The following is a 27,011-nucleotide window of genomic DNA, read 5'->3' on the forward strand; positions in this document are numbered from 1 at the left end:
ACAAGTTATGATTGCATCTTGTTGAATTTCCAAGAAAAATAGTACTTTAAGCGCTCAAATACACAACTTTTGTGACTTTTCAAACTTTGAAGCTCGATAACTTCGGCAAATGAGGACCAAATTTGTTAAACAAAGTGTCAAATTAACCAGTTCGACGCCATTTTTAAGATGACAAAACATGTCATGATTGCATCATGTTGAATTTCCAAGAAAAATAGTACTTTAAGCGCTCAAATACACAACTTTTGTGACTTTTCAAACATTGAAGCTCGATAACTTCGGCAAATGAGGACCAAATTTGTTAAACAAAATGCCAAATTAATCAACTCGATGAGATGTTTAAGATAAAACAACAAGTCATGATTGCACCTTGTTGAATTTCCAAGAAAAATAGTACTTTAAGCGCTCAAATACACAACTTTTGTGACTTTTCAAATATTGAAGCTCGATAAATTCGGCAAATGAGGACCAAATTTGTTAAACAAAATGTCAAATTAATCAACTCGATGAGATGTTTAAGATAACATAACAAGTTATGATTGCATCTTGTTGAATTTCCAAGAAAAATAGTACTTTAAGCGCTCAAATACACAACTTTTGTGACTTTTCAAACATTGAAGCTCAATATCTTCGGTAAATGAGGACCAAATTTGTTAAAGAAAGTGTCAAATTAATCAGTTCGACGAGATCTTTAAGATGACAAAACAAGTCATGATTGCATCATGTTGAATTTCCAAGAAAAATAGTACTTTAAGCGCTCAAACACACAACTTTTGTGACTTTTCAAATGTTGAAGCTCGATAAATTCGGCAAATGAGGACCAAATTTGTTAAACAAAGTGTCAAATTAATCAGTTCGACGACATCTTTAAGATGGCAAAACAAGTCATGATTGCATCATGTTGAATTTCCAAGAAAAATAGTACTTTAAGCGCTCAAACACACAACTTTTGTGACTTTTCACACTTTGAAGCTCGATATCTTCGGCAAATGAGGACCAAATTTGTTAAACAAAGTGTCAAATTAACCAGTTCGACGAGATCTTTAAGACGACAAAACAAGTCATGATTGCATCATGTTGAATTTCCAAGAAAAATAGTACTTTAAGCGCTCAAACACACAACTTTTGTGACTTTTCACACTTTGAAGCTCGATATCTTCGGCAAATGAGGACCAAATTTGTTAAAGAAAGTGTCAAATTAATCAGTTCGACGAGATCTTTAAGATGACAAAACAAGTCATGATTGCATCATGTTGAATTTCCAAGAAAAATAGTACTTTAAGCGCTCAAACACACAACTTTTGTGACTTTTCAAATGTTGAAGCTCGATAAATTCGGCAAATGAGGACCAAATTTGTTAAACAAAGTGTCAAATTAATCAGTTCGACGACATCTTTAAGATGGCAAAACAAGTCATGATTGCATCATGTTGAATTTCCAAGAAAAATAGTACTTTAAGCGCTCAAACACACAACTTTTGTGACTTTTCAAATATTGAAACTCGATAAATTCGGCGAATGAGGACCAAATTTGTTAAACAAAATGTCAAATTAACCTATTCGACGAGATCTTTAAGATGACACAACAAGTCATGATTGCATTATGTTGAATTTCCAACAAAAATAGTACTTTAAGTGCTCAAACACACAACTTTTGTGACTTATCAAACTTTGAAGCTCGATAACTTCGGCAAATGAGGACCAAATTTGTTAAACAAAATGTCAAATTAATCAGTTCGACGAGATCTTTAAGATGACACAACAAGTCATGATTGCATTATGTTGAATTTCCAAGAAAAATAGTACTTTAAGCGCTCAAACACACAACTTTTGTGACTTTTCAAATTTTGAAGCTCGATAACTTCGGCAAATGAGGACCAAATTTGTTAAACAAAGTGTCAAATTAATCAGTTCGACGACATCTTTAAGATGACAAAACAAGTCATGATTGCATCATGTTGAATTTCGAAGAGAAATAGTACTTTAAGCGCTCAAATACAAAACTTTTGTGACTTTTCAAACTTTGAAGCTCGATAACTTCGGCAAATGAGGACCAAATTTGTTAAACAAAATGTCAAATTAATCAACTCGATGAGATGTTTAAGATAAAACAACAAGTCATGATTGCACCTTGTTGAATTTCCTAGAAAAATAGTACTTTAAGTGCTCAAACACACAACTTTTGTGACTTTTCAAATATTGAAGCTCGATAAATTCGGCAAATGAGGACCAAATTTGTTAAGCAAAATATCAAATTAATCAGTTCGACGACATCTTTAAGATGACAAAACAAGTCATGATTGCACCTTGTTGAATTTCCAAGAAAAATAGTACTTTAAGCGCTCAAACACAAAACTTTTGTGACTTTTCAAATATTGAAGCTCGATAAATTCGGCAAATGAGGACCAAATTTGTTAAACAAAGTGTCAAATTAACCAGTTCGACGAGATCTTTAAGATGACACAACAAGTCATGATTGCATTATGTTGAATTTCCAAGAAAAATAGTACTTTAAGCGCTCAAATACACAACTTTTGTGACTTTTCAAACATTGAAACTCAATATCTTCGGTAAATGAGGACCAAATTTGTTAAACAAAGTGTCAAATTAATCAGTTCGACGAGATCTTTAAGATGACCAAACAAGTCATGATTGCATCATGTTGAATTTCCAAGAAAAATAGTACTTTAAGTGCTCAAACACACAACTTTTGTGACTTATCACACTTTGAAGCTCGATATCTTCGGCAAATGAGGACCAAATTTGTTAAACAAAATGTCAAATTAATCAGTTCGACGAGATGTTTAAGGTAACACAACAAGTTATGATTGCATCTTGTTGAATTTCCAAGAAAAATAGTACTTTAAGCGCTCAAATACACAACTTTTGTGACTTTTCAAACTTTGAAGCTCGATAACTTCGGCAAATGAGGACCAAATTTGTTAAACAAAATGTCAAATTAATCAACTCGATGAGATGTTTAAGATAACATAACAAGTTATGATTGCATCTTGTTGAATTTCCAAGAAAAATAGTACTTTAAGCGCTCAAATACACAACTTTTGTGACTTTTCAAACATTGAAGCTCAATATCTTCGGTAAATGAGGACCAAATTTGTTAAAGAAAGTGTCAAATTAATCAGTTCGACGAGATCTTTAAGATGACAAAACAAGTCATGATTGCATCATGTTGAATTTCCAAGAAAAATAGTACTTTAAGCGCTCAAACACACAACTTTTGTGACTTTTCAAATGTTGAAGCTCGATAAATTCGGCAAATGAGGACCAAATTTGTTAAACAAAGTGTCAAATTAATCAGTTCGACGACATCTTTAAGATGGCAAAACAAGTCATGATTGCATCATGTTGAATTTCCAAGAAAAATAGTACTTTAAGCGCTCAAACACAAAACTTTTGTGACTTTTCAAACTTTGAAGCTCGATATCTTCGGCAAATGAGGACCAAATTTGTTAAACAAAGTGTCAAATTAATCAGTTCGACGACATCTTTAAGATGACAAAACAAGTCATGATTGCATCATGTTGAATTTCCAAGAAAAATAGCACTTTAAGCGCTCAAACACACAACTTTTGTAACTTTTCAAACTTTGAAGCTCGATAACTTCGGCAAATGAGGACCAAATTTGTTAAACAAAGTGTCAAATTGACCAGTTCGACGAGATCTTTAAGATGACACAACAAGTCATGATTGCATTATGTTGAATTTCCAAGAAAAATAGTACTTTAAGCGCTCAAACACACAAATTTTGTGACTTTTCAAATATTGAATTTCGATAACTTCGGAAAATGAAGGACCAATTTTGTTAAACAAAGTGTCAAATTAATCAGTTCGACGACATCTTTAAGATGACAAAACAAGTCATGATTGCATCATGTTGAATTTCCAAGAAAAATAGCACTTTAAGCGCTCAAACACACAACTTTTGTGACTTTTCAAACTTTGAAGCTCGATAACTTCGGCAAATGAGGACCAAATTTGTTAAACAAAGTGTCAAATTAATCAGTTCGACGACATCTTTAAGATGACAAAACAAGTCATGATTGCATCATGTTGAATTTCCAAGAGAAATAGTACTTTAAGTGCTCAAACACACAACTTTTGTGACTTTTCAAACTTTGAAGCTCGATAACTTCGGCAAATGATGACCAAATTTGTTAAACAATATGTCAAATTAATCAGTTCGACGACATCTTTAAGATGACAAAACAAGTCATGATTGCACCTTGTTGAATTTCCAAGAAAAATAGTACTTTAAGCGCTCAAACACACAACTTTTGTGACTTTTCAAATGTTGAAGCTCGATAAATTCGGCAAATGAGGACCAAATTTGTTAAACAAAGTGTCAAATTAATCAGTTCGACGACATCTTTAAGATGGCAAAACAAGTCATGATTGCATCATGTTGAATTTCCAAGAAAAATAGTACTTTAAGCGCTCAAACACACAACTTTTGTGACTTTTCACACTTTGAAGCTCGATATCTTCGGCAAATGAGGACCAAATTTGTTAAAGAAAGTGTCAAATTAATCAGTTCGACGAGATCTTTAAGATGACAAAACAAGTCATGATTGCATCATGTTGAATTTCCAAGAAAAATAGTACTTTAAGCGCTCAAACACACAACTTTTGTGACTTTTCAAATGTTGAAGCTCGATAAATTCGGCAAATGAGGACCAAATTTGTTAAACAAAGTGTCAAATTAATCAGTTCGACGACATCTTTAAGATGGCAAAACAAGTCATGATTGCATCATGTTGAATTTCCAAGAAAAATAGTACTTTAAGCGCTCAAACACACAACTTTTGTGACTTTTCAAATATTGAAGCTCGATAAATTCGGCGAATGAGGACCAAATTTGTTAAACAAAATGTCAAATTAATCTATTCGACGAGATCTTTAAGATGACACAACAAGTCATGATTGCATTATGTTGAATTTCCAACAAAAATAGTACTTTAAGTGCTCAAACACACAACTTTTGTGACTTATCAAACTTTGAAGCTCGATAACTTCGGCAAATGAGGACCAAATTTGTTAAACAAAATGTCAAATTAATCAACTCGATGAGATGTTTAAGATAAAACAACAAGTCATGATTGCACCTTGTTGAATTTCCTAGAAAAATAGTACTTTAAGTGCTCAAACACACAACTTTTGTGACTTTTCAAATATTGAAGCTCGATAAATTCGGCAAATGAGGACCAAATTTGTTAAACAAAATATCAAATTAATCAGTTCGACGACATCTTTAAGATGACAAAACAAGTCATGATTGCACCTTGTTGAATTTCCAAGAAAAATAGTACTTTAAGCGCTCAAACACAAAACTTTTGTGACTTTTCAAATATTGAAGCTCGATAAATTCGGCAAATGAGGACCAAATTTGTTAAACAAAGTGTCAAATTAACCAGTTCGACGAGATCTTTAAGATGACAAAACAAGTCATGATTGCATCATGTTGAATTTCCAAGAGAAATAGTACTTTAAGTGCTCAAACACACAACTTTTGTGACTTTTCAAACTTTGAAGCTCGATAAATTCGGCAAATGAGGACCAAATTTGTTAAACAAAGTGTCAAATTAACCAGTTCGACGCCATTTTTAAGATGACAAAACAAGTCATGATTGCATCATGTTGAATTTCCAAGAAAAATAGTACTTTAAGCGCTCAAACACACAACTTTTGTGACTTTTCACACTTTGAAGCTCGATATCTTCGGCAAATGAGGACCAAATTTGTTAAAGAAAGTGTCAAATTAATCAGTTCGACGAGATCTTTAAGATGACACAACAAGTCATGATTGCATCATGTTGAATTTCCAAGAAAAATAGTACTTTAAGCGCTCAAACACACAACTTTTGTGACTTTTCACACTTTGAAGCTCGATATCTTCGGCAAATGAGGACCAAATTTGTTAAACAAAGTGTCAAATTAACCAGTTCGACGAGATCTTTAAGACGACAAAACAAGTCATGATTGCATCATGTTGAATTTCCAAGAAAAATAGTACTTTAAGCGCTCAAACACACAACTTTTGTGACTTTTCACACTTTGAAGCTCGATATCTTCGGCAAATGAGGACCAAATTTGTTAAAGAAAGTGTCAAATTAATCAGTTCGACGAGATCTTTAAGATGACAAAACAAGTCATGATTGCATCATGTTGAATTTCCAAGAAAAATAGTACTTTAAGCGCTCAAACACACAACTTTTGTGACTTTTCAAATGTTGAAGCTCGATAAATTCGGCAAATGAGGACCAAATTTGTTAAACAAAGTGTCAAATTAATCAGTTCGACGACATCTTTAAGATGGCAAAACAAGTCATGATTGCATCATGTTGAATTTCCAAGAAAAATAGTACTTTAAGCGCTCAAACACACAACTTTTGTGACTTTTCAAATATTGAAACTCGATAAATTCGGCGAATGAGGACCAAATTTGTTAAACAAAATGTCAAATTAACCTATTCGACGAGATCTTTAAGATGACACAACAAGTCATGATTGCATTATGTTGAATTTCCAACAAAAATAGTACTTTAAGTGCTCAAACACACAACTTTTGTGACTTATCAAACTTTGAAGCTCGATAACTTCGGCAAATGAGGACCAAATTTGTTAAACAAAATGTCAAATTAATCAGTTCGACGAGATCTTTAAGATGACACAACAAGTCATGATTGCATTATGTTGAATTTCCAAGAAAAATAGTACTTTAAGCGCTCAAACACACAACTTTTGTGACTTTTCAAATTTTGAAGCTCGATAACTTCGGCAAATGAGGACCAAATTTGTTAAACAAAGTGTCAAATTAATCAGTTCGACGACATCTTTAAGATGACAAAACAAGTCATGATTGCATCATGTTGAATTTCGAAGAGAAATAGTACTTTAAGCGCTCAAATACAAAACTTTTGTGACTTTTCAAACTTTGAAGCTCGATAACTTCGGCAAATGAGGACCAAATTTGTTAAACAAAATGTCAAATTAATCAACTCGATGAGATGTTTAAGATAAAACAACAAGTCATGATTGCACCTTGTTGAATTTCCTAGAAAAATAGTACTTTAAGTGCTCAAACACACAACTTTTGTGACTTTTCAAATATTGAAGCTCGATAAATTCGGCAAATGAGGACCAAATTTGTTAAGCAAAATATCAAATTAATCAGTTCGACGACATCTTTAAGATGACAAAACAAGTCATGATTGCACCTTGTTGAATTTCCAAGAAAAATAGTACTTTAAGCGCTCAAACACAAAACTTTTGTGACTTTTCAAATATTGAAGCTCGATAAATTCGGCAAATGAGGACCAAATTTGTTAAACAAAGTGTCAAATTAACCAGTTCGACGAGATCTTTAAGATGACACAACAAGTCATGATTGCATTATGTTGAATTTCCAAGAAAAATAGTACTTTAAGCGCTCAAATACACAACTTTTGTGACTTTTCAAACATTGAAACTCAATATCTTCGGTAAATGAGGACCAAATTTGTTAAACAAAGTGTCAAATTAATCAGTTCGACGAGATCTTTAAGATGACCAAACAAGTCATGATTGCATCATGTTGAATTTCCAAGAAAAATAGTACTTTAAGTGCTCAAACACACAACTTTTGTGACTTATCACACTTTGAAGCTCGATATCTTCGGCAAATGAGGACCAAATTTGTTAAACAAAATGTCAAATTAATCAGTTCGACGAGATGTTTAAGGTAACACAACAAGTTATGATTGCATCTTGTTGAATTTCCAAGAAAAATAGTACTTTAAGCGCTCAAATACACAACTTTTGTGACTTTTCAAACTTTGAAGCTCGATAACTTCGGCAAATGAGGACCAAATTTGTTAAACAAAATGTCAAATTAATCAACTCGATGAGATGTTTAAGATAACATAACAAGTTATGATTGCATCTTGTTGAATTTCCAAGAAAAATAGTACTTTAAGCGCTCAAATACACAACTTTTGTGACTTTTCAAACATTGAAGCTCAATATCTTCGGTAAATGAGGACCAAATTTGTTAAAGAAAGTGTCAAATTAATCAGTTCGACGAGATCTTTAAGATGACAAAACAAGTCATGATTGCATCATGTTGAATTTCCAAGAAAAATAGTACTTTAAGCGCTCAAACACACAACTTTTGTGACTTTTCAAATGTTGAAGCTCGATAAATTCGGCAAATGAGGACCAAATTTGTTAAACAAAGTGTCAAATTAATCAGTTCGACGACATCTTTAAGATGGCAAAACAAGTCATGATTGCATCATGTTGAATTTCCAAGAAAAATAGTACTTTAAGCGCTCAAACACAAAACTTTTGTGACTTTTCAAACTTTGAAGCTCGATATCTTCGGCAAATGAGGACCAAATTTGTTAAACAAAGTGTCAAATTAATCAGTTCGACGACATCTTTAAGATGACAAAACAAGTCATGATTGCATCATGTTGAATTTCCAAGAAAAATAGCACTTTAAGCGCTCAAACACACAACTTTTGTAACTTTTCAAACTTTGAAGCTCGATAACTTCGGCAAATGAGGACCAAATTTGTTAAACAAAGTGTCAAATTGACCAGTTCGACGAGATCTTTAAGATGACACAACAAGTCATGATTGCATTATGTTGAATTTCCAAGAAAAATAGTACTTTAAGCGCTCAAACACACAAATTTTGTGACTTTTCAAATATTGAATTTCGATAACTTCGGAAAATGAAGGACCAATTTTGTTAAACAAAGTGTCAAATTAATCAGTTCGACGACATCTTTAAGATGACAAAACAAGTCATGATTGCATCATGTTGAATTTCCAAGAAAAATAGCACTTTAAGCGCTCAAACACACAACTTTTGTGACTTTTCAAACTTTGAAGCTCGATAACTTCGGCAAATGAGGACCAAATTTGTTAAACAAAGTGTCAAATTAATCAGTTCGACGACATCTTTAAGATGACAAAACAAGTCATGATTGCATCATGTTGAATTTCCAAGAGAAATAGTACTTTAAGTGCTCAAACACACAACTTTTGTGACTTTTCAAACTTTGAAGCTCGATAACTTCGGCAAATGATGACCAAATTTGTTAAACAATATGTCAAATTAATCAGTTCGACGACATCTTTAAGATGACAAAACAAGTCATGATTGCACCTTGTTGAATTTCCAAGAAAAATAGTACTTTAAGCGCTCAAACACACAACTTTTGTGACTTTTCAAATGTTGAAGCTCGATAAATTCGGCAAATGAGGACCAAATTTGTTAAACAAAGTGTCAAATTAATCATTTCGACGACATCTTTAAGATGGCAAAACAAGTCATGATTGCATCATGTTGAATTTCCAAGAAAAATAGTACTTTAAGCGCTCAAACACACAACTTTTGTGACTTTTCACACTTTGAAGCTCGATATCTTCGGCAAATGAGGACCAAATTTGTTAAAGAAAGTGTCAAATTAATCAGTTCGACGAGATCTTTAAGATGACAAAACAAGTCATGATTGCATCATGTTGAATTTCCAAGAAAAATAGTACTTTAAGCGCTCAAACACACAACTTTTGTGACTTTTCAAATGTTGAAGCTCGATAAATTCGGCAAATGAGGACCAAATTTGTTAAACAAAGTGTCAAATTAATCAGTTCGACGACATCTTTAAGATGGCAAAACAAGTCATGATTGCATCATGTTGAATTTCCAAGAAAAATAGTACTTTAAGCGCTCAAACACACAACTTTTGTGACTTTTCAAATATTGAAGCTCGATAAATTCGGCGAATGAGGACCAAATTTGTTAAACAAAATGTCAAATTAATCTATTCGACGAGATCTTTAAGATGACACAACAAGTCATGATTGCATTATGTTGAATTTCCAACAAAAATAGTACTTTAAGTGCTCAAACACACAACTTTTGTGACTTATCAAACTTTGAAGCTCGATAACTTCGGCAAATGAGGACCAAATTTGTTAAACAAAATGTCAAATTAATCAACTCGATGAGATGTTTAAGATAAAACAACAAGTCATGATTGCACCTTGTTGAATTTCCTAGAAAAATAGTACTTTAAGTGCTCAAACACACAACTTTTGTGACTTTTCAAATATTGAAGCTCGATAAATTCGGCAAATGAGGACCAAATTTGTTAAACAAAATATCAAATTAATCAGTTCGACGACATCTTTAAGATGACAAAACAAGTCATGATTGCACCTTGTTGAATTTCCAAGAAAAATAGTACTTTAAGCGCTCAAACACAAAACTTTTGTGACTTTTCAAATATTGAAGCTCGATAAATTCGGCAAATGAGGACCAAATTTGTTAAACAAAGTGTCAAATTAACCAGTTCGACGAGATCTTTAAGATGACAAAACAAGTCATGATTGCATCATGTTGAATTTCCAAGAGAAATAGTACTTTAAGTGCTCAAACACACAACTTTTGTGACTTTTCAAACTTTGAAGCTCGATAAATTCGGCAAATGAGGACCAAATTTGTTAAACAAAGTGTCAAATTAACCAGTTCGACGCCATTTTTAAGATGACAAAACAAGTCATGATTGCATCATGTTGAATTTCCAAGAAAAATAGTACTTTAAGCGCTCAAACACACAACTTTTGAGACTTATCACACTTTGAAGCTCGATATTTTCGGCAAATGACGACCAATTTTGTTAAACAAAATGTCAAATTAATCAACTCGATGAGATGTTTAAGATAACACAACAAGTTATGATTGCATCTTGTTGAATTTCCAAGAAAAATAGTACTTTAAGCGCTCAAACACACAACTTTTGTGACTTTTCACACTTTGAAGCTCGATATCTTCGGCAAATGAGGACCAAATTTGTTAAACAAAATGTCAAATTAATCAACTCGATGAGATGTTTAAGATAACATAACAAGTTATGATTGCATCTTGTTGAATTTCCAAGAAAAATAGTACTTTAAGCGCTCAAATACAAAACTTTTGTGACTTTTCAAACATTGAAGCTCAATATCTTCGGTAAATGAGGACCAAATTTGTTAAAGAAAGTGTCAAATTAATCAGTTCGACGAGATCTTTAAGATGACAAAACAAGTCATGATTGCATCATGTTGAATTTCCAAGAAAAATAGTACTTTAAGCGCTCAAACACACAACTTTTGTGACTTTTCAAATGTTGAAGCTCGATAAATTCGGCAAATGAGGACCAAATTTGTTAAACAAAGTGTCAAATTAATCAGTTCGACGACATCTTTAAGATGGCAAAACAAGTCATGATTGCATCATGTTGAATTTCCAAGAAAAATAGTACTTTAAGCGCTCAAACACAAAACTTTTGTGACTTTTCAAACTTTGAAGCTCGATATCTTCGGCAAATGAGGACCAAATTTGTTAAACAAAGTGTCAAATTAATCAGTTCGACGACATCTTTAAGATGACAAAACAAGTCATGATTGCATCATGTTGAATTTCCAAGAAAAATAGTACTTTAAGTGCTCAAACACACAACTTTTGTGACTTATCAAACTTTGAAGCTCGATATCTTCGGCAAATGAGGACCAAATTTGTTAAACAAAATGTCAAATTAATCAGTTCGACGAGATGTTTAAGGTAACACAACAAGTTATGATTGCATCTTGTTGAATTTCCAAGAAAAATAGTACTTTAAGCGCTCAAATACAAAACTTTTGTGACTTTTCAAACTTTGAAGCTCGATAACTTCGGCAAATGAGGACCAAATTTGTTAAACAAAATGTCAAATTAATCAACTCGATGAGATGTTTAAGATAAAACAACAAGTCATGATTGCACCTTGTTGAATTTCCTAGAAAAATAGTACTTTAAGTGCTCAAACACACAACTTTTGTGACTTTTCAAATATTGAAGCTCGATAAATTCGGCAAATGAGGACCAAATTTGTTAAACAAAATATCAAATTAATCAGTTCGACGACATCTTTAAGATGACAAAACAAGTCATGATTGCACCTTGTTGAATTTCCAAGAAAAATAGTACTTTAAGCGCTCAAACACAAAACTTTTGTGACTTTTCAAATATTGAAGCTCGATAAATTCGGCAAATGAGGACCAAATTTGTTAAACAAAGTGTCAAATTAACCAGTTCGACGAGATCTTTAAGATGACACAACAAGTCATGATTGCATTATGTTGAATTTCCAAGAAAAATAGTACTTTAAGCGCTCAAATACACAACTTTTGTGACTTTTCAAACATTGAAACTCAATATCTTCGGTAAATGAGGACCAAATTTGTTAAACAAAGTGTCAAATTAATCAGTTCGACGAGATCTTTAAGATGACCAAACAAGTCATGATTGCATCATGTTGAATTTCCAAGAAAAATAGTACTTTAAGTGCTCAAACACACAACTTTTGTGACTTATCACACTTTGAAGCTCGATATCTTCGGCAAATGAGGACCAAATTTGTTAAACAAAATGTCAAATTAATCAGTTCGACGAGATGTTTAAGGTAACACAACAAGTTATGATTGCATCTTGTTGAATTTCCAAGAAAAATAGTACTTTAAGCGCTCAAATACACAACTTTTGTGACTTTTCAAACTTTGAAGCTCGATAACTTCGGCAAATGAGGACCAAATTTGTTAAACAAAATGTCAAATTAATCAACTCGATGAGATGTTTAAGATAACATAACAAGTTATGATTGCATCTTGTTGAATTTCCAAGAAAAATAGTACTTTAAGCGCTCAAATACACAACTTTTGTGACTTTTCAAACATTGAAGCTCAATATCTTCGGTAAATGAGGACCAAATTTGTTAAAGAAAGTGTCAAATTAATCAGTTCGACGAGATCTTTAAGATGACAAAACAAGTCATGATTGCATCATGTTGAATTTCCAAGAAAAATAGTACTTTAAGCGCTCAAACACACAACTTTTGTGACTTTTCAAATGTTGAAGCTCGATAAATTCGGCAAATGAGGACCAAATTTGTTAAACAAAGTGTCAAATTAATCAGTTCGACGACATCTTTAAGATGGCAAAACAAGTCATGATTGCATCATGTTGAATTTCCAAGAAAAATAGTACTTTAAGCGCTCAAACACAAAACTTTTGTGACTTTTCAAATTTTGAAGCTCGATATCTTCGGCAAATGAGGACCAAATTTGTTAAACAAAGTGTCAAATTAATCAGTTCGACGACATCTTTAAGATGACAAAACAAGTCATGATTGCATCATGTTGAATTTCCAAGAAAAATAGTACTTTAAGTGCTCAAACACACAACTTTTGTGACTTATCAAACTTTGAAGCTCGATATCTTCGGCAAATGAGGACCAAATTTGTTAAACAAAGTGTCAAATTAATCAGTTCGACGACATCTTTAAGATGACAAAACAAGTCATGATTGCATCATGTTGAATTTCCAAGAAAAATAGCACTTTAAGCGCTCAAACACACAACTTTTGTAACTTTTCAAACTTTGAAGCTCGATAACTTCGGCAAATGAGGACCAAATTTGTTAAACAAAGTGTCAAATTGACCAGTTCGACGAGATCTTTAAGATGACACAACAAGTCATGATTGCATTATGTTGAATTTCCAAGAAAAATAGTACTTTAAGCGCTCAAACACACAAATTTTGTGACTTTTCAAATATTGAATTTCGATAACTTCGGAAAATGAAGGACCAATTTTGTTAAACAAAGTGTCAAATTAATCAGTTCGACGACATCTTTAAGATGACAAAACAAGTCATGATTGCATCATGTTGAATTTCCAAGAAAAATAGCACTTTAAGCGCTCAAACACACAACTTTTGTGACTTTTCAAACTTTGAAGCTCGATAACTTCGGCAAATGAGGACCAAATTTGTTAAACAAAGTGTCAAATTAATCAGTTCGACGACATCTTTAAGATGACAAAACAAGTCATGATTGCATCATGTTGAATTTCCAAGAGAAATAGTACTTTAAGTGCTCAAACACACAACTTTTGTGACTTTTCAAACTTTGAAGCTCGATAACTTCGGCAAATGATGACCAAATTTGTTAAACAATATGTCAAATTAATCAGTTCGACGACATCTTTAAGATGACAAAACAAGTCATGATTGCACCAGTAGTTGAGCTAGGGGGGTTACAGATCAAATGTGCCGTTTTCGCACATCCGCTAACGTTATTTTTGCTCCGTTAACGTTATATTTGTCGTTCCGTTAAATTAACGTATGGGGAAAATGGGGGAGTTTTCGCGCCGTTAACGTTATTTTAGTGGTTTATTGATTTAGCGGTGTATTGCGAAAACTGTATTTGTCGTTACGACAAAATTAACATGGAGTCTTATGGGAAAAACTTTGTCGTTACGCTAAAGTTGACGTTAAACGTATCTCCATCTCTCTCCTGTAACGTTATTTTTGTCGTTCCTTTATTTATTTCTTGAAAGGTGCACTGCGAAAACTATTGGTTGTTTTTATAGAGTTTTCGCACCGTTAACGTTATTTTAGTGATTTATTGATTTAGTGGTGCATTACGAAAACTGTATTTGTCGTTACGACAAAATTAACATGGAGTCTTATGGGAAAAACTTTGTCGTTACGTTAAAGTTGACGTTAAGCGTATCTCCATCTCTCTCGTGTAACGTTATTTTTGTCGTTCCGTTATTTCATTCTTTAAAGGTACATTGCGAAAACTGTTGGTTGTTTTTAGAGTTTTCGCACCGTGAACGTTATTTGTGTTATTAGGTGATTAGGTGGTGAATTGCGGAAACTGTGTTTGTCGTTACGACAAAATTAACATGGAGTCTTATGGCAAAAGGTATGTCGTTACGTCAAGGAAGTTACGTTACCATCTCTCCCTGTGGAGTGGGCGTGTCGGTACAGGTCCGGGTTGAGCGCCTTGAGACAGGTCCGTACTTGGGGAACTTCTGTAGAGTGACTGGAGCGTGGAGTGGGTGCTCAAGGTAAGTAAACGAAAAAATGCTCTCTTAATTTTTATTAGCACATAATACAAACATAACATTAATATAATCTAGAAATTTTGCAATATATATAAGTGAACTTTAAACTAAGGCTGTCCGTGACGTATGTTACTGAGGCTATAGTGTCCGTAAGGTAGAGTATCAAAGCTGTTTGATAAAATTTGTCGTTTGTCATCATAAGGATTTAAAGCAATTTTATTTTGTTCAACGCTATAAATTTCATGATTATAGGAACGAATAGACCGTTGGGTTACCGAAGTGATTTTAAAATTTTTTAAGCATTCGACGTAATCGTTAAAAGTTAATTTGTTACGGACAATAGTATGTTTCACTCCTTTCGCTTTTTTGGTAACCTTTCCATCTTGAATTTTAAAACTGTACATTTTTGACCTGAGTCCAACAAAATGAGAAATAATTTTTCCATTAGCTTCATCCTTCATTAGTCCTAAGACTTTTTTATTTGTCGGAGGGATATTGTATGGATTGTTGGTAGGATAATCGGAAGTATCAAATTTCGTTAGATCTCTCTTTATGATTTCTTCATAAACGTCATTACAACAGAGTTCGTAAATAAAACTGTCGGTGTCCATGTACATGAGCTTGCACCGATCAACTCCCATTTTCGGTAGCATGTACTCATAATGAAAATCGTACATGTATATTTTAGACAAGTCTAAAATTGCCATGCCTATGTACAGTGGTTTATTGAAACAGATTGAAGACTTTTTCAGTTCAATAATAACAAGGTTTTCATCTAGAATTAATCTGCTATGAAACCTAGGACTAGAAATAAAATTTTTTGCACCATAACGTCCTTCCCAAGATTTAACAATTTTAACTACGCGGTGCTTTCGAATATTTTCCATCGTTTTCCCAAACACCGCGTTATTAAACAGCTTGAATAAATTTTTTTCAAAAGTTGATTGAGCTTGTGTTCGAAACCCGTTATTTAATTCAATATAAGATTTTAACCATGGTGACTGGTTAAACTTTAAAATTTTGTGAATTTTTGTCGGAACTAATCCATGTTTTAACATTTGCTTTAAATTCCTATAATGAACAATATAATTTTGTTTATGAAACAGAGTGGTCATTAATTTGGGTAATTTCGATTGTGGCGGTTTAAGATGTTCAGGTGCGAAAGGAAAGTCCTTATGCGTGTCATGTAACTTATTTGGGTACTGTAAATCTACCTGCAAAATATACCCTACGGGGGAATCGTCAGGAATAGTTAATACGTCAAAATTGGTATCTTCTATCCATTCGAAGCCTCCGTAAGGTAAAGGTTCACACATTGCCTTTCCGTACAAATTGTTCACATCTAGGTAAAGAAGGTATTTAGACGGTTTTACAGGATCATAGTCAAACATGTACTTGTTGTTTGCTTCTGAATATCTACTGCTACACACAGAAACGCCACCACGAATACCTTTTTCAATAAACATTATTTGATCGATATCGTGTAATAACTCCAACTTGCATTTAGTGTACTTTAACATACAGTCCCAAGTATATCCGGGCATGGTAAAATACCATGAAGGATCGAGATTATGAGTTGAAATACAATTTAATCTGAAATGTTCAAAAATATCAGCTAAAAGTATAACATCAGTTTTTAAATACAAATCTGAATATTCTCCCAAAGTCTGAATATTAAAAGAATCCCATACCTTCGATGCATGACTATATTTTTCGTCGTCAATATGCGAATCTTCTAGTTTATTATAGAAATATTCCTTGGATGGTAAAGTTTTTTCATCAAGTTTATCAATACTATCAATATAATCGTAGCAAAACACACCTTTACACGTTAAGAGTTTAAATTTTTCTTCCGTCACATCTAAAAATTGACTTTTTAAAAGTTTTAAATTTTCGGGTTGCATCGATTTTGCAAGTTCATCGAGAGAAGCCCCCAAAAATCTATACGAATCAATATAGCGAAATTTAATGTCATTTTCTGTTACATGATGGGTGAATGAAATATATTTTTCTTTGTTAATAGGTAGTACACTTAAACATCCTTTTTTACATAAAAGTTTGATTAAAAAATGAGAATCGTATCCGGAAAGATTCTGGAAAATTATCGGCACCACAAACTGCTTACGAAAATTTAAATTGCATACTGAATGAGCAAATCCTCTGAAAATACCCGTGAAATGATCATGATCTCGAACAATTTCATCTTTAGGGGAAAACGGTTTTTCACAAATGTGACACCTTTTAGCCATTGATAAATCAAGTTGGATGTTCATTGGAGTGTTTTTCTTTGTTTCATTATAAATAAATTTCGACAGTTCAATCATTTCATTAACAAACCATTCAACACAGTTAGTACCTCGAAACATTTTGAACTGAGATAAAGAGTCATTATATGCACATTTGATGAAATATCCTACACTAAAAGGAATGTGTCTTTGATATTTACCTAAATCATTCGAGAAAGAAACGTTTTCCAATTGACTTTCGAAATCAGCATAAATAACAAATGGGGCTTTTTGTTGATAAACATGATTTTTAAACTCTATAAAGTCGTATTTGGGAAACGAAATATGACAGTCATTCAACTTAGTGCACAATACTTCATGTGTTAATAATTTTTGATGGTTGGAAAAATAATTTAAACATCTATCACAAATAAATTTACGTTGTTTATGTTTGTTTAACTGACTGGATAATAATCGTGATAAATCTTTAATCCAGCAATAGTGATAGATAATATTGGTATCTTCTTCTTCTACTACTGCATCTGTGGGAACCGGATTATAGTCATTTAATTTAGGATAATATTTGTTCTGAATTAAAAGCAAATTAATATGTTTGTTTAGTTTTTGAGGTGTTAATCTGACTGGAACTACTGCATAGAATGTTGTCGGTACCGTTGACATTTCTAAAGCGTAAACATTTACCGATATATCGTTTAATTTTTCAAATTTATATATTTTGTTTAAAGGCATAGGCATTTCTAAATTTGTGGTATTTAAAACAGTGCTGTAATGTGGATATGAAGTAATACGATTATTGTTATTTATAACAGGATAAATAGCACTAACAATCGACCAATAGAAACAGGCTTGATCGTCATTTTGAATATTAATGCAAGCCCGTTTCTTTGAAATTTCTTTAGGTAATTTGATAAAAGTTGAACCGCTACCCATTTCAAATTTATTAATATTAATTTCTAAATAATCGATTTTTTGTAAAGCAAAGCCTGAATCACGTTCCTGAAATTCTGACAGTTGGTTTAATACTTGATCTTGGATATTTTCGCGAAACCAGCCAAGTAAATTCGTTCCCACATCAATGATTGCATAGTTTGTATTAAAATAGAAAATGTTAATTATTTCCTTATTCCCAGATTTTTTAATAAACTCCCCACAAAATGTGGAAGCTACCTTAATAACTGGATTTTGTTTTAAAAACTCTTTTATCTTCGTTTCAAATAAAAGAGAAGAATCGTTTAAGAATTGATTTATATCCTTATGCGTCAAATTAATAATAACATTCGATGTTACATTTTGATTGAAACATGAAACCACGTTTTCCCACGAAATCCTACTTTCAACATTACTTGTTTCTCGATTTAATCCCTCTATATTTTCTAGTTTTAGTCGAAGTAGTTTTTTAATTACATTTAATTGATGTAAATTTGTCTGCAATTTGCGGTGCATACGATATGGTAAACCACCTTTACCGATTAAATTATTACAAAGGATAATCAATTTTTGCACTCGGTTCAACCAAACAGTTAGGTTTCTCTTACATAATTTATTAATTTGGTGTCTAATTTTTTTAAAACCTGTAATAACATCTAAGGATTTTTTCAACAAGTTATCCGGATCCATGATACAATACCCTTTCTGTTGCTGCTGCTGCTGCTGCTGCTACTAATTCTTCAAGCCAAACAGATTTCGAATAAAATCAGCGGATTCGGATGTCCTATGTCTTTTGTTCCCCTAAAGACAAGGGCGTATTTTCCTTCGACAAAGTTATGCAGCTGCGGTTCAAACGTCTCAGTCACTCTTCGAGGGAGGAATACCACAGTGGTTTCCAAGTGTAATAAAATGTTTTTACCGTATTTGGTATTCGAAAGTGTAGCTTTATAGATCAAATATTTTTCATTAATTGTTAAATCTTGTAGTTTAACCAGTGCTTTATCATTCTTTACAAGACACACTTGGTTTAGTTTTTCCAAATCCATTCTGTTTTAAAATTTAAAGACTTTAGTCATTTACAGTTAAAAAAACTTTCACTTACGTTAAACACTGCAAAATCAAACACCGTAAAAACTTTCAAGTTTGACTGTCTGCAACAATCTCCTTTACTTCCACTCACATTAACCACTGTAAATTCAAACACTATGAACCTTTAAGTTTGACTATCTGCAATAATCTACTTTGCGATATTCCCAGATGGAATTATTTATACCTCTGCGGATGCAATCTTCCTTTAAATTAAAAGTATTGATATATTTCATCGGAAAAAATAAAGTGGTTTCATGTTGCAAATATAAATCATTTTCATGGGATTATGTAAATTAGTCTTTAATGCTAGGAAATATAGAACTTACATTCTATTAAATCATTCCCGGATAGAAGTACTGACACCTGTATATGGACTAATTGCATCATTCTCCGATTGTATTTTTATTTACACCTCTTTGCAAATGCTGTCTTCCTTTAAATAGAAAGTATTGGTATATTTCATGTTACAAATATAAATCATTTTCATGGGATTATGTAAATTAGTCTTTAATGCTAGGAAATATAGAACTTACATTCTATTAAATCATTCCCCGGATAGAAGTACTGACTCCTGTATATGGACTAATTGCATCATTCTCGGATTGTATTTTTATTTACACCTCTTTGCAGATGCTGTCTTCCTTTAAATAGAAAGTATTGGTATATTTTATGTTACAAATATAAATAATTTTCATGGGATTATGTCAATTAGTCTTTAATGAAAGGAAATATAAATCTTACATTCTATTGAATCATTTTGAACTGGAAATATTAATTTTTATAGTTAATTTTAATATCCCCGCTAATCGAAACTTAAACGTAACAACGTAAAGTCTGCAAACAATATGGACACATCTTTTGCGATGACGGTGGACCATCTATATGAACGTGAACTTCAGGTCGATTGTAGTGAACGAAACATGGCAGCCTTATTTGTAGCTCATAATTGCTAGTATATTCATAGGGTAACTTACTCCAAATATTTAGAAGATCTATGCAGTCTACTTGTTTCAAAAAATACTCGAGCGGAAGACATTTTAATTCTTCACTTTTCAATTGTTTAATATCTTTGCTTCCAATTAAAAAGTCAACCAAGTTTTGTGTTGTGTTCATCTTAGTCGTGTAACATAAATATACTGAGGTAGTTAGAAAATTGTTAATATTTAAATATGAGAGCATATTGGGGAGGGGCAAACGATATATAGTAAAAAAGCTTTATATTTTCTACAAAAATTTTATTCTCTATTTAAATCCTGCACAACTTTGTCATAATAATAATATAGGTATTCCTTAAGGGCACTACTTAGTAGCATATTTCCCATACATTTATCGCAAATTAAGTTATACAATTCTAATAGTGGTTTTCTATTAACATTGTTTGCGATGCACCAAGGTTTAAGTACATTTATTATATTGTAATAAAAAGTACAAAAATGCAGATCATTCAATATGACCAACCGTTGGCGAATAAGGTGAAAATCAATGTGAAAAATTTGATGTACATCTTTTTCTGTTAAATAGAAACTTACACAATATTTAGATATTTTCAATACTTTTCCAAAATCACCATCAGTATTGGTAAATCCAATCATTTGATTCACTTCGATAAAATCACCACATGGAAAGGTTACCACGTCACCCGAAACCGTAGGGTCATTGAAAAAATCACACATCTTTTCGTGCAGAACATTTAAAAATGTGATCCATTCAAATTCACTGAATGATATTTTACCAATTTTTGTCGTTTCAGATAATGTAATAACCGAACTGAATGTTCGCGCCGGACTTAAACCACATTCGATTCGATATGAATCCGTATAATATGATGCATTTAGTAGATGGAAGGATTCTTTTCTAGCGGCATCTTCAAACTTTTGTATACATTCTTCGAGTTGACGATCGTAACAAATCGGGGATGAAGAAGTTGCACAGTCGTAATCATCATCACTTTTATGAGAAATCATTTTGTCACTATAACACTACGTTAATATTTAAGACGCACATGTTCTTCTCTTTAACTATTGAACGCTTATGAAATTATTTCAGTTTATGTCGTTAAGTGTCCCCCATTCCCACTGTTTCAACTTGTTCCAACTTGTCTACAGACAAATTCGTATAAGGTTATTAACCCCGTAATTTTCTTTTTATCATAACACAATGAAAAAAGTGTCTTTTTGCGAGAAGAACAAAGTCTTCAAACTGGTTGTATGGAGTTTTGCTTACAGGGAGGCTAGAAAAAGTGATTATCTAGCTGTGCATATTAACAGAATCCACTTTCAAAGAAGAATTCAGTTGTGTGAAGAAAAAATGGTCCATATATTTTCAAATATACATAGAACGAAAATTTATAACGAAAGATTTAATGTTATCGGAGGTTAAAAATTCTAGTAAATAAAAAAAATGTTACAGAATATCCTTTTTCAAAATCCAAGAATTATTTGAGTTACTAAAACCGAGCCATTTAACATAAACCTTATCTCCTTTTTGTTTTAAAATCTTTTCAACCAAGTAAACGTCAGGATATTTAACTTTCTGCAGTTCCTCTTCATAGAATCCTCCCTGAACGTATTCATTGTTGTAATCTTTCAATAAGTACGTGGTGGGATTAGTCAACTGGATCTTTTCTATTTGGAATATTTCAGTCGACCAATTCGGAGTGTAACCTTTATCGAAAGCTTCTCTCTGTTTGGAAATCCTCACAAAATCGTGCACTTTCAGTTTTGGCTTTTTGGGATCCACCGTTTTTAGATGAGAGTAGGAATTTGATAAAATTTCCTCGGCATTCTTATTATCGACACTGTTAGGCTTGTAGCCAGTAGTTCGGTGAACAGTATTATTATATTTTTGTACAATTTTTTCTAAAATATCAAGCCAATTATAATTTCCTTGAATTGTGAATTGTCGCCATATCATATTCTTCAATGTACGATTTACTCTTTCAACGATGCTTGCTTTTAAGTTAGAAAATGTACTGTAATGATTAATTTCATATTTTTTCACAAGTTCGGTGAAATCCCTGTTGTAGAATTCGGTACCAAGATCTGTATGCAAATTTTTCGGAGGATTTTTGGATCTTCTTAGAATTGCTGCAAATGCTAACGTAACATCTTTACTTTTTTTACTTTTTAAAGGCATTACCCAAACATATTTTGAAAAGGCGTTTATAACTACCAGGATATAGCGAAATCCGCTATTTGATTTGACATACGGCTGCATTTCCACGAGATCCGCTTGCCACAAGTCGTGCAACCCTTTAATAATTACCCTTCGCCTTTTATAATTTTTCCTAGCAGGTTTATGTAACTCGTGAGCCACAGTTTCCTTTGATGTGAGTACCATAACTAAGCTAACACTAACTTATCGCTTTTTAATAGCACTTTTTATTTCGGAAACAACAGCTTCAAGTTGCAGAAGCCTGTTACGTAACGCGAAAGTGTTAAATCTTGACACTTCATCGACTTTGTTCAAAAATCCATCCACTTCGTTCACCTTATCTTTTAGTTCTGCAAGTTCCTTTGTGGATATGGTTATTTTTTCCGTGAGCTGTTGATTTTTATCATACATATTTTTTATTGTATCATTTAACTCATTTTTTAGTAAAAGTATTTCGTTTATCATCTTTTCTTCAATTTTTTTCATATTAAAACCAATGTCCAATTTGTTAATAGACTTGTTACTTTTAACAAAGTGTTTTTCGAAATGTTCGGCGACTGTTTTTTTTGAAATGTGTCGACCAAACTTATCGACAGTCATCTTGAAAATAAAATGCAAATAAAAAAAGGTACTTTTTTATACAATAACATCTGCTTCCTTAAGTTCTTCTATAATAGAAATGATTTCGTTATTATGACCTGTATGACCTGCTGTCGTAGAAGCCATAAGTAAACGAAGCCTGTCAACGAGTTCATTCAAATCATTCCAATATACATAATCCGTTTGTGATTTGTGATTTTTTAAAATTAATCCCGATCCCTTTTTATTTCGGGGCCTAACGAGCGGAAGGGTAGGTCTACTGAAACTCGTTTGGGAAGATTGTATACTTCTAGTTTTCGTGATACCTTTTTCCTGCAAGTATGGTGCTATTATTGTAATGTATTTGGTTGATTTAGTACCTTGAACTTGATCATTGGGATCATGATTCCTTCTATAAGCGTTAGTCCTTTTCAATATATCCATATAATTATCCAAATCCTCCTTTTTGTAGCCGAGCGGATTTATTTTAAACAATAGTTCATATAATCCGACTGTTCCAGGATATGTTATTCCTGCAACTTTTACATCTTTGCCGATAAGTTCGACAGGTTTTTGAGTTAAGCCTAAAAATAACTTGTCTGTTTCAATGTCGTGAATTATACCAAATTGATGATCGAAAGTATGTTTTTTGTCTTTTATATTATCGTCAATATAAGTTCTTGGTAGTTCGTGGTAGGTTTCTAGCCACTCTTCGTAAGCAGGAGTACTAACTATTGGTTGTATTGACAGCTTTGATTGTTCTAAAATATCCGATAAATTCAATGATTTCTCGTTAGACTCTTCTTGAAATGGTGTAGTTTCACCAATCTCCACTGAACGTAAAAAAGAAGGAAATTGACTTTTTGACGTTAAGCTTTCATCAAAGAAGGAGGGCATCTTTAAAGGTAAAAGTGGAGTTTTCCCAGTTTTCAATTTTTTTTCTTTCCTTGGGGTTGAAGTTGCAGATGCTGCATTTTCGATATTAAAAGATCTTTCTTCTTCCTTTTTTCCTTCGGTTATTATATCCAGTGGTTCACTCTTACCATGAACAGCTGAAATTAATTGTTCTAAAGGTTGTGTTAGTGGTTTGTAGGTTTGCTCTAGTCTAGCTTGTGTCTCAAATTCTGCATTTTTTAGACTCTGATATTTTTCTCTCACTGCTTTTCTCGATTTAACCAGCTCTCTTTTTAAACGTTCGTCATCCATGTTGGAGGAGGAGGAGGAGGAGGTAAAGTGAAGTTACTTTGAAAACCGTTCCTTTTATAGGTAAATAAATGTATCAAATCCCTTTCGGTATCTACCGCACTTTAAATTTGAATCTTTATCCACTACTAAAAATTCGTACAGTTCTTTCCAACAGAGCGAACACAAGTCTTTAAACTGATTAAATGACATATCGACATTAATATGATCTTGATAAATATGTTTCAAATTTGTGACATCTTGTTGAAATATGATAAGTAGGTTCGCATTGTCTCGTATTAATTGTTTAGGTATAGAAGAATATGTTTGACACAAATAAAAACAATCAGTGTTTTTATGCCGTCCAAAGCAAAAATAATCCTTAACAATATTCTGATCACAACAAACGATATCATCGAAAATAATCAATGAATTAGATTCAATTTCTCTTGGATCGATAATATTTTCGGCATTATCTGACTCGTAGAAACCGATTTGTTTAAGAGGTTGCATAAGTGTTCTCAAATATTCATATTTTGGCTGATACAACGACTTGGAATAAATATACAAATTTTTAAAACGCAATCCATTGCGATCTTCAATTAAAGATATCATCACATTAGTTTTTCCACATCCTGATGGGCCAATAACTAAACCCCTTTTACTACTTCCCTGAAATAAGTCACCATGTTTCCTGAAAGTGTTTTTTGTAAATTCGTAATCTTTAATGGTTATCGAATGTAACTGTTTTTCAAGACGCATCTTTTTGGTACTTAAAGCACATAAAAAGTGAATGTCTATCAGTTGCGGGATAGTGTTATATAATGATCGACTTCCACAGTCATCACATCATTCGTTCAAAAACTAGCAAAAAAAGAGGAACTGGTATTGTCAATACTTTGATAAACAAATTACCCGTTGAATTGCATATTCCCGGGTTCAATTTCTGCGGTCCTGGCACCAAGTTGAAGGAAAGACTGACAAGAGGTGATACGGGTGTAAATCCTTTAGATGAAGCTTGTAAAGAGCACGACATAGCATACGCCGAAAGAAAAGATTTACAAAGTAGACACGAAGCGGATAAAATCTTAGCATCAAAAGCACTAGCACGGTTCAAGGCAAGTGATTCGGGAATCGGTGAAAAAATTGCAGCGTTGGGTATTAGCGGAGCTATGAATGTGAAAACAAAGTTAGGAATGGGGCTGCGAAAAAGGAAAACAGGTCGAGGTTTGAAAGGTGGAAAGATAACTCTAAACAGAGCAATTTTAAACGTGAAAAAGGGTCTCATCGGACAAAAGTTTAAAAACTTAAAATCTAGTGCCAAGTATGCCCTAGCACTTGCAAAAAAGAGTGGCAAAGTTTCACCCCCCAAAAGGAGAATTATTCCTATTCCTAAATCAGGTGGATTTTTGCCTCTGATACCTCTGTTTGCTGGTTTATCGGCATTAGGTGCATTAGGAGGTGGAGCTGCTGGTATTGCAAAAGCGGTAAACGATGCGAAAGCAGCTTCTCAAAAATTGGAAGAAGCGAAAAGACACAACGAGACAATGGAAGCTATAGCACTTGGTAAAGAAGGGAGCGGATTATACCTGAAACCATACAAATCAGGATGTGGACTTTACTTAAAACCATACTCAAAAAACTGTTAAGTGGAATACCTCGAAAATCACTAACAAATTTTCAGTTATTAAAATACGTAAAAAAATTACAAATTCCACATTTTCGAGGTATTTTCATGAGAAATAAATTACCACAGAAAATTAAAAAGAACGAGCGTGGTATAGTGAACCTGGATGATTCAGTCAACAAAGGAACTCATTGGATTTATTATGCTAAAAAAGGGAAAAGTATTACATACTTCGATAGTTATGGGAACTTAAAACCTCCAAAGGAGTTGGTTAAGTATTTCAAGAGTGATGGACTCAAGAACGATATAAAGTATAATTATACGAGGTATCAAACTGATGAGCAAATGAATTGTGGTCAGCTCTGTTTAGAATTCCTTTATAATAGTGTGTATAGAACTCAAGAGATTTATTTATAATTTTAATATTGACGAATCATGTCTTATAGTTTTGTTCTTACCGGTAATTCTGCAACTCTCACTGCGGAATTTAACCCTCCTATACATCTAGACGACAATTTCGAATACGTAATCGGTCTAGTCAACTTTGAAACTTTCAATTCAATTCCAAATATTGAGTCCGGATCTAATTTGTTTATTATTGATAAAGAATATATCACAATACCACCAGGTTGCTACGAGATAGAAGATATAGCTAATTATATAAAAAAGGACATTGGAGACAAAAAGACATTTGAGTTAACTGCAAACAATAACACTCTTAGAACACATCTTATTTCATCTGTAGATGTTAAATTTGAAGAAGGAACTATAGCAAAACTTTTGGGGTTTGAGTACCAGGACATACCGGCTAATACTTTGACAGTGTCTGATCACCCCGCAGATATCTTTAAGGTGAATGCTATAAATATCGATTGCAGTATAGCTGAAGGGTCTTTTCTAAATGGTACGCCAGTTCATGTAATACATCAGTTTTTTCCTAGTGTACCACCCGGTTTTAAAATAATCGAAACCCCTCAGAATGTCATTTATTTTCCCGTAATCGTTAACGTTGTAGATAAAATAACAGTGAAACTAGTTGATCAAGAGGGCGATTTGATTAATTTTCGAGGTGAATCCGTGACATTAAGACTTCATCTTAAACGCTTGGACTCACGATGGTAATTCTATATAATAGAACACCTAATTTAGATTTTGTCAGAAGGTTTAATACACCTTGTAAGCAGCAAACCCCCGATAGTACGAAACGATACACAAGAGGGTTAACGTCTTTGAATAAACAGTTTCTTGTTTCCCTAGGATTTACATTAAAAA

At 32.8% G+C, this 27,011-nt stretch overlaps 1 protein-coding gene across 1 annotated transcript; it reads right to left on the bottom strand.

The window, feature by feature from the left end:
• Positions 1 to 15,043: 15,043 nt before the first annotated feature.
• Positions 15,044 to 18,730, bottom strand: LOC136349714 (uncharacterized). The gene has a single exon (XM_066301437.1). The coding sequence runs from the start codon at positions 18,623 to 18,625 to the stop codon at positions 15,044 to 15,046; it is 3,582 nt and encodes a 1,193-aa protein (XP_066157534.1). The 5' UTR covers positions 18,626 to 18,730.
• Between the last annotated feature and the right edge of the window lie 8,281 nt (positions 18,731 to 27,011).

This window comes from Euwallacea fornicatus, unplaced genomic scaffold, assembly GCF_040115645.1.
Source record: "Euwallacea fornicatus isolate EFF26 unplaced genomic scaffold, ASM4011564v1 scaffold_39, whole genome shotgun sequence".
Taxonomy (NCBI): Eukaryota; Metazoa; Arthropoda; class Insecta; order Coleoptera; family Curculionidae; genus Euwallacea; species Euwallacea fornicatus.